Source organism: Nothoprocta perdicaria, unplaced genomic scaffold, assembly GCF_003342845.1.
Source record: "Nothoprocta perdicaria isolate Ctin4 unplaced genomic scaffold, notPer1 scaffold_2, whole genome shotgun sequence".
Taxonomy (NCBI): domain Eukaryota; kingdom Metazoa; phylum Chordata; class Aves; order Tinamiformes; family Tinamidae; genus Nothoprocta; species Nothoprocta perdicaria.
Genome location: NW_020455204.1, coordinates 13,606,024 through 13,614,821, shown reverse-complemented (window position 1 = coordinate 13,614,821; position 8,798 = coordinate 13,606,024). Strand labels below are relative to the sequence as shown.

The 8,798-nt window shown below is 41.0% G+C and overlaps 2 protein-coding genes across 2 annotated transcripts in view; both read left to right on the top strand.

Moving 5' to 3' along the window:
- The window catches only part of ZCCHC4 (zinc finger CCHC-type containing 4), a 9,596-nt gene extending 1,307 nt beyond the window's left edge, over positions 1–8,289 (top strand). The window contains exons 2-13 of the mRNA XM_026037503.1: positions 84–202; positions 501–583; positions 1,163–1,438; positions 1,974–2,054; positions 2,342–2,414; positions 3,106–3,256; positions 3,729–3,829; positions 5,100–5,221; positions 5,553–5,628; positions 6,141–6,192; positions 6,582–6,726; positions 8,102–8,289. Coding sequence (XP_025893288.1) covers positions 84–202; positions 501–583; positions 1,163–1,438; positions 1,974–2,054; positions 2,342–2,414; positions 3,106–3,256; positions 3,729–3,829; positions 5,100–5,221; positions 5,553–5,628; positions 6,141–6,192; positions 6,582–6,726; positions 8,102–8,234 — 1,412 coding nt within the window. The 3' untranslated portion in view covers positions 8,235–8,289. The remainder of the gene's footprint in view (positions 1–83; positions 203–500; positions 584–1,162; positions 1,439–1,973; positions 2,055–2,341; positions 2,415–3,105; positions 3,257–3,728; positions 3,830–5,099; positions 5,222–5,552; positions 5,629–6,140; positions 6,193–6,581; positions 6,727–8,101) is intronic.
- Positions 8,290–8,669: 380 nt separating this feature from the next.
- ANAPC4 (anaphase promoting complex subunit 4) overlaps positions 8,670–8,798 on the top strand; it is an 18,786-nt gene continuing 18,657 nt past the window's right edge. Inside the window, exon 1 of the mRNA XM_026037766.1 lies at positions 8,670–8,777. Coding sequence (XP_025893551.1) covers positions 8,670–8,777 — 108 coding nt within the window. The remainder of the gene's footprint in view (positions 8,778–8,798) is intronic.

The window sequence follows — 8,798 nt, the reverse complement described above, 5'->3', positions numbered from 1 at the left end:
GGGGCCGGGCCGGGGGGTCGGGAGGGCCCCGCCATGGGAGGGGCGGTTACAACGGTCGCGCGGTAACGGCTGCGCCTCGCCAGGGCCCGCGCTTCTCTTCGCGAAGACGAGCCGGGCCGGGGAGCAGGGAAGGAGGTTTTACGCCTGCTCGGCTTGCAGGGATAGGAGGGACTGCAGCTTCTTCCAGTGGGAGGATGAGAAGGTATTTATTTATTTGTCTCTTTATCTCTTTTCCCTCAGAGTATTCATCCAGTGAAAAATAAATTATTATAATTTTGAATAGTTTGAATTCAGACTGAGAGTGTGGTTGTGTTGCTTGCCACCACATACGGACCCGGTGTGAACACCCTTGTTCTTGGGACCCCATAACCAAAGAGCTATGGGGATTTTCTGAGCAGAGTTTGCACCTTTCTAGCTTAACGTTGAGATTGAATCTGGAGCACAGAGCTGTTCCTGTTTGTTTGTAACTGCGTGTCAATATGTGTATATAAACCTTACAGGTGTCAGAAACGAGGCTTGCAGCATGTGAAGAATATAACAGAAATCATCAGCCTTCTTTTACGCACAGGCAGAATGTGGAAAGGTATTTTCTTCCATTAAAACCGTTAAATTACTTAAGGTAAACGTAGATATTAGGAATGTAGATATAATGTTCCAGGATTTTCTTTCTTAACATATAAAAACAGGCAGAAGGGACTTGGAAAGATGAGAACTGTTGACTGCAAAGGGGAATAACCTAATTGAATGTTGCAATGTGGGCATTACATATATACTTAGTTTTTTGACTGTGCATTTCTTTTTATATTGTATGCTAGCAGCAGCAGGTCAGTGGCAATTTGAATTCAAAAAAATAGATGTAATTTTCAGTGGACTGTGCAGAAATGCCAGGCTGTAACTTAATGTTGTGCAAACAAGCAAAGGTAATACAGTAACAAGTCCCAACACTTTGGGGTAACATGTTACTTGCTGTCAAAGTGGACTTTTTTGATTTTTATTTATTTTTTAATGAATATTTAATTGGTGGATGTTTGCAGGAGAACCTTAAACTACCTGCCCTCCAGGTAGGTATTATAAAGTCCATTATAAAATAGGGACTTGTGCTTTATAACTTTTATAGATGTCTTTTCAAAGTATGTTCCTTTTTTGTCTTTTGTGTTTAAAGATTAAAGAATTTTGTTGTTCTGCCGCTCTCACAGAGGAAGTTTTGTCAGGATTGCCAGCAATTGCTGTTGCCAGCTGAATGGCAAGACCACAGTGGCCACCAGTTCCAATGTGACATCTCCCCTGCCCAGTTAAAAACTCCCAGTCAACTTCTGAGTCCCCTGGAGAACAAGAAGACAAATGCTCAGTATTTGTTTGCAGACAGAAGTTGCCAGTTCCTGCTGGACCTTATTATAGCCTTAGGATTCAGACGAGTGCTCTCTGTTGGCACACCCAGGTATCTTAGTGGTGACTGTTGCATCTTCCAGATGATATTTCTATCTCAAAACTGTGTGACTTACTAATATTAAAGTTATCTGGATTTTTCTCCCTCAGTAAGTAGTTCACTGGTTTTTAATTGCTTGTGATTATCCAAGCAGCTAGTAGTGATTATCCAAGCAACTAGATCTTGTTTTGGTCTAAGAAGATATACAAGATGACTATAACTGCAGTGCAATCTAAAAGAAGTGTGCTAGTGAAAATCTCCTGCTTTGTTTGCTGCAAAAGTGCCAATAAGTTTCTTTGCTTGCATTGGATTTCTTCACAAGGGATTGAATAGTCTTCACTGACTTTGTAATTTTTTAAGGGAGACATGCTTATAACTCCAAATGTTAGCCAGATGAAGTCATGTTGATATTATAAATTTTTTGTTTATTCAATTTTTCGATAGCTGTTTTTAATTTTAGTAAAGTATCTGGCATTTGTGTCTTGCAAGATGTTTTCTGAAGCATATGGTTATATGTTAAATTTCTCTTGTTTTAATTGCACTCTAGGCTTCATGAAATGATTCAGTCAAAAGCAAAACAAGATCAAGATTTCGGCATTAGAAGCCTTCTGCTAGATATTGATTTCAGGTAGGTGTTCTAAGCATGTACTTGGCTGAAGAATGCAGTTTTCTGCACAAATTTATAACTTTTCTGTTCTTATGTTTGAAAATGGTGCTTTTCTTTCACTTTCCCCACTCTACATCTCCCCTTCCACACACATTTATCCGTGACAGCCACCGTATGAGAATAATTTTTATACTTCATTGCTCTCAATATTGTTGTAAGTAATCAGAATGTGTTTTAACTGTAAATGCTCTTTAAAACAGATGAGTTGTTGCTCTCTTTTTCTACTAATTTAAAAATTTGCTTTATAGGTATTCCCAGTTCTATACAGAGGATGAATTCTGCCACTATAACATGTTTAATCATCATTTTTTTGGTGGAGAGGTAAGGCCAAACCTTTCTTGACTGTTTCGTAGTATAATCATAGTGTAATTAAATTCCAAACATTTTCAAAGTATTTGTCCCAGTAATTACTCAGCTGCTGTTTGCTCTTCCGCTGTCATTATTACCAGGCCATCTCTAACTCACATAAATGTACCTATTGTCATACTATTCCCACTTTTGGAAAGCTTTCACATTTTTCTGTTCTAAAACCTAGTTTTGAATGGGCTCTTGAAAACCAAAAAAAAAAAAGAAAAATCCATCTAAAAGGAGGATGAAGACGGGTCTGAAAACCTTGTCTTTGAATCTTTTTAATCCAACAGTATATTCAGAGTTCATGTTATTCAATTAAATCAAAAGGCCTTATTCAGCTGCATGAATAGTATCCTGTTTTTCTTTTCAAGATGTGGAAAGTTGATAGGTGTGATGGCAAAGTATCATTTAAGCATTCAGATTGCAGCACTTCAGAGCATTAATGTTGTTGAAAAAACCTTTGGCTCAAACTGAAGAGAGCAGTTGTTTTCAGTGCTACAGTTCTAGTGTATGGTGGGTTTTGTTTTGTTTTCCCCTGAAATCACACATTCAGCAACACAAGTCTTCAAAGTTATAACTACTAAAATAATCTTTTTATTGCCAAATACAATCTAGTTTCCAGAAGTGTAGATTGAAGAGCTGTAATCCCTGTCTCTTCCAGGCTGCGCGTGAAACTTGCCGGCAATTCTTGCACCAAGACAAAGGCGAAAGAGTCATTCTGGTGACTGATCCCCCCTTTGGAGGATTGGTGGAAGCACTGGCATCTGGTTTTAAAAAGCTGATAGCAATGTGGAGGGAAACAGGAAAAGAAGGTATTACAAGCAGATAGGTGGGTTGAGTTTGTAATATCGTCTTAAGAAAAAATACATATTTAAAAGTCCATAGTTCTGGATATTCTAGTGAGTGCTAACGTAGGTATTATGATTTCCAAAGATAAAACATTTGATTTACTCTCCTGATACTTGGCCAAATAATATCTATTATCTATTACATAATTATTTAATATCTATAATTATCTACTGAAGTCCAGTTTACAACTGACATGGACTTTAAAGGGGGAGAAGAACAAGCCATCAAACTAGTACCATTTCTTACCAACCTAGGCAGGTGAAACAAGTGGTCTGAGTGAACTTACCACTCTTTATAAATATGGCAATAACATCCTGTCATTCTAGGAGCTATGACCTGCATGACATACATGCGTTCAGGGCAGTTAATGTAAACTTCTCATGCTTCAGGTACACTGGTTTTCTTTAGAGTACATCTGAGCCTCTTCCTTTCTAGGTGATAACAACCGGGAGATGCCTGTGTTCTGGATATTTCCGTACTTCTTTGAGGCTCGCATTCTCGAGTTCTTCCCAAGCTTCAGTATGATGGATTACCAGGTATGACCAAGGCCAGTTTGTTTCCTGAGCTTCGGTGTGGGGCTTATCAGTATGAGCGGGGCCGGAGGATTTGCTGATTTGTGGGGTGCAGTGCAAATGAGAAGGTTAATGGAAGTGGATCATAAATCTGCTTGTCTGCAGATGGTCTTCACAACTTTAGTTCCACTGTTGGGGAGGCATTGCAAACTCTCTAATGCTGCTCAACGTGCAGATTGTGGGTTTTGAATTTGTAGACTGTGGATTTTGAATTTGTATAAGACCTGCGCTGATAAACTGTGTCACGTTGCTACAGTTTTATTTACCTTGTTCCTGTCTTTTTGTCCATTAATTTCTTTATTCTAAAATGTTTTCAATGTGACAAATCTTACAGTAATTTCAACAAGTGCATATTATTGCAAAGCAGAGAACGTGAAGAAAGTGTTGGGGTTTTCCCAAATGTTAAAATGTCAGTAATTTCAATAGCCTGGTCTTTATTTCATCTGCAAAACTGCTGGTATCAGAATGGAACTGTAACAATGGAAGTCTTCATAACTGTGTAAAAAATGAATTTAAGGACTTGACCACCATAACATATTTATAAGTTATTCTGTGATTTCTTTGCTGTTTATTATTGGAAGTATATCTTGTACAGCTACATAAAGCCTCTTCCTGGCACCTGTGTCAGGAAGCAAAGATAGTTCTGTCTTCAAGGGGTAGTTTCTCTTCTCTTCTGCCTTAAGTTTCTACTGGGTATTGCAGAAAACCAATTTCATAGAGTAGAAATTTGAAGAAAGAAGAAGAAATTGAAACCTGGATTAGGCCATAGACTCTGCATACCTGCTAGTGTTCACATAGGAAGACTTCTGTGCCAGAGTCTGTAAATCCAGTGCTAGAAAAAGCAGCAGTGATTGGATTTGCAGCTCTTAGTGATTTTGAGATAGGTTAAGATGCCTAATAATTCTTGTACTACAAGAAAAAAAAAGTTCTTTTTTTTTTCTTTAGCAGAAGAAAACATGTCAATAACTGTGATATTGCAGTTGTTTTGGTTTTGTTATCTAGTGCAAAAGAGTGAAAAGGAAAAAGTTAAAAACTAGTTTTGGGAAGTGTGTTTCTGGAGTCTAGCCTTCTTTTATGGTACTTAGATTCAGAAACACTGCAAAATTTGTACTCTAACTAGGAATTAGTCTTTTATATAAAAATAAGAATTTAATAAACAGAATAAATTAAAAAGTAGTCTATGCTTAGCATTCAATTTAAGAGTTTTTTCCCCTCCTTTGTCCTTATTTTCCAGGTAGACTATGATAATCATGCACTTTATAAACATGGCAAGACAGGTCGTAGACAGTCTCCTGTTCGGATCTTCACCAACATCACCCCAAGGACAATTATACTCCCTGTTGAAGAAGGGTATAGGTAAGATGTCTTTACATTCAAGTGACTGACAGTATGTTTTTATTTGGGCCGTACAGTCCCAAAATATATTGTATGTTGCTACTGCCTAACTTTTGAATGCAGTGATAATTTGAATTCAGGCACCTGAATTTTATTATTTTCTACTTCTGGTGTCCAAATGTTTGAGAGGCTCTGGGCCTAAGTAGTTGTTGTGTGAATCAAAAGCATTATCTTTCATTTAGCAAAGTTATTTTGCCATCCTTACTCTTACTGTTGACACTCTAAAACTTGCTTATGTAGTTTCTTGTTTCTTGAGGAAAATATACCAATGTATTTGTAACTTTTCTGCCAGGTTTTGCACTATTTGTCAGAGATATGTTAGCTCTGGTAACCAACACTGTGAGATATGCAATTCATGCACATCAAAAGTAAGTATTTTGAGTTCTTTCTGGATGGCAAATTTACCACAACTCAAATAACTTAGGTATTTTTTTCCCTGGTAAAAATCTATTCTCGCATTGATTTCATTGGAAAAGCCTAGGCAATTCAGTTCAGACATCTTAATTTCTCAGGGTGTCATTCCTAACTCCCTAGGAATTAATTTCCATTTCATGACTCCTTTGGCTTGGAAGGAGGGCTGCAAAAGTTTGCTGCTTTCCCTTTGTAATACTCCTTGGTTTTGAGTTGATTTAATCTTTGTTTGGGTTTGTTTGTTTGGTTGGTTAAGTTTGGGGAACTGAAGAACTTGGAAACTTCAAAATGTAGCAGTGCTGCTGTGGTTATCACAGGATCGAAAGGCTTCTTGCTTTTACGCTCCTTACAAGGTGTATGTTTTTGTAAAGAAATGGGAACACATACTGCTAGCTCGGTTTTGGGATGGGGTGAATGGTTTTATTTGTTTGGGTTTTTTTTTAAGATAAAATGCATTCATCTTTTGTAGGATGGAAGACGGTGGAAGCATTGTGCTCTTTGCAACAAATGTGTAAAACCATGTAAGTACAGGAAAATACTTTTCTAAGGAAAAGTGCACTTATTCTTTAAGCTGTAGTCCAAAGATAGTCCAAAGAAGCTGAGATGACAAGCCAGAATACATAGAAGAGAGAAAATGTAATCATTCAGGACACAAGAGTAAAGGAAGAAAAAAAAATCCCAATTGCACAAATTGCCAATAAATAAGTTGACTGGGTAGGTTTCCACTCCGAGGCAATGGGATGAATTCCTGCTAAGTCAAGGCATGCTAAATTCCACAAATATTTGTTAAGGAACAGTTTGCGTGTTTTGATTCGTAAACGTATAGGCAATTTCTCTTAAGTTAAAAGCTTGAATTCAATCATCATTATAAACCTTTTTGAGGTGTCAGATCTTGTTATGCTTTTTACAGCATGGTTTCACTGTGACAAATGCAACTGCTGTGCTCTCCAAGATCATTCCTGTGAGAGGACAGAGGCCGGCTGCTTCGTCTGTGGCAAAGCAGGTCACAAGCGCAGTGCCTGTCCCAGCCTCTCCCTCCCTAAAACAGCTCGCCAGTAAGTTTGATATTGCACTGATGTAATGCAAAGTAGCTTTCAGATGTGGGAGGTGATCTTGCTTCATGCAAGTGGCTATAGAAAGAGAGGATTTTAGACTTTGTATGCTGATACCAACTTTCACTGCTGTTCACTTGTTGCGTTGTTGTGGAAGTGCTGTGGGGAATATGTCAACTGGAGGAGCATAAGATTAAAAAAAACGTATGATTTAGGCAGTGAAACTACTGTGTCCTAATCCTTGAACTGTAAAAATAGTGACTTTTCTTTCAAAATGGATTTGTAGGGATTCAACACTTGCTAATTAGTGCATGGGAGATACCTCTGCTAAAAAGTTTCAAAATACATCTAAAGTAACCAAACACCTCTAGATCCTTCAAATTCCTCGCCAAAGGACAGGCAAAGCAACCACTGTCAGGTTGTCCTTGCTAACTGTTTTCCTCGTTACAGTGTCTTCTGCTGTTCCATCTGGTAGTTCAGGTGCCCTCTGTGCTAGAGTCTAAATGTCCAACCTGTAAGACCTTACTAATGAGGGGCATGTTAAGTAATTTTGGAAGCTCTTTTCCAGGAGGTATCGGTTTGCTTGCAATTCTTGACTTGGGAGGGTGGATGTATGGGTAGAGACAAGTGCTGCCCTGCGGCACACGCCACTTGTTGCGCTGGACACCGAGGGCTGGATCGGCTGCGGGAGGTTTGCGGGGTTGCACTGGCCCGTGGGCATCCTGATGGCCCTGCTGAGACCCGTCCTGTAGAGTAGTAGAGCTGAAATGTAGTCGTGTGTGTATGTGTGTGCATGTGGCTCTGTGCTGTGAGGGTGACAGAGCCCTGGAACAGGCTGCCCAGGGAGGCTGTGGAGTCTCCTTCTCTGGAGGTCTCCAAACCCACCTGGATGTCGCCCTGTGCCCCGTGCTCTGGGTGTCCCTGGTGGAGCAGAGGGTTGGACTAGATGATCTCTAGAGGTCCCTTCCAACCTCAGCCATTCCGTGATTCTGTGATATGTGTGTCTCTATAGACGTAAATGTCTATTCCATGTGTATACATACATCTCTCTGTTTAATGTCCTTCCCTTAACAGTTCTTTCTTTAAGAAAGTAAAAAGATATTAAAAAACTGTGGAAACTTTAACTGTTTCTTCAGGCAGGCATATCTCATATTGTGATAGTTTAGACCTTTCAGGCCATCAGTTATTTTCTGTAATAAAAAAAAAAAAGCTAGAAAGGGAACTTAAGTTTCTATCACAGGCAGAAAAGAGTCCATTTGTAAAATGGACATATTGTCAGTGGACAGTACTGCGGAGTTCATAGGCTTAAATGAACAAGTAGTTTATATTCTGGGCAGCCACCACTGTTGCTTTAATCTGTTCATTTCTTCCTTTTCAGAACTGACAAAAAGAAGAGACCTAAAACTGCAAGGAAGGCGACGATGGGGCTCTGTAGAACATCAGCTATGAAGCACGCACTGCTCTCCAGAAAAAGAATAAAGAAGAAGAAGAGCCGCCCCCTTCCCTGTTGATAGTTACCCAAAAGACTTTTTTGAGCCTGCTTTGATTCTCTTGTTGACCCTATTTTTGTGCAAAATAAAACCTGATTGAATTTAAAGGATTGTCACTTTTATTACTGGAAGAAAATACGCGGGACGTTGGCTCCAGGGGCCGGGAGCGGCGGGTGCTGGGGAGGCCCTGGCTCTTGGCCCGCCCGCCGCAGGGCCGAGCACCCGGCCCCGCGGCTTCGCTCCGTGTTTAATCCAGCTCCACGAGCCCGATCCGCCGGGGAAGAAGGAAACTCCTCGGCGGTAGCGGGCTGGGCCGCGGCTGCCGCGCCGGCGGGAGGCGCCGCCTCCGGAAGCCGCCAGCGGAGGGCGGGAACGCGGGGCCGGGACCGGGAACGCGGGGCCAGGGCCGGGAACGCGGGGCCGGGGCGGCGGGCCCGGCCGGGCGCCGTGGTCGCCATGCCGCCGTTCCGGCAGGTCGGCGAGAAGCAGCTGCCGCAGGAGGTTCTCTTCATGGCCTGGTCCCCCAAGCGCGACCTCATCGCGCTGGCCAACCGCGCCGGGGAGGTGAGCGCCGCGCCGGGCCTG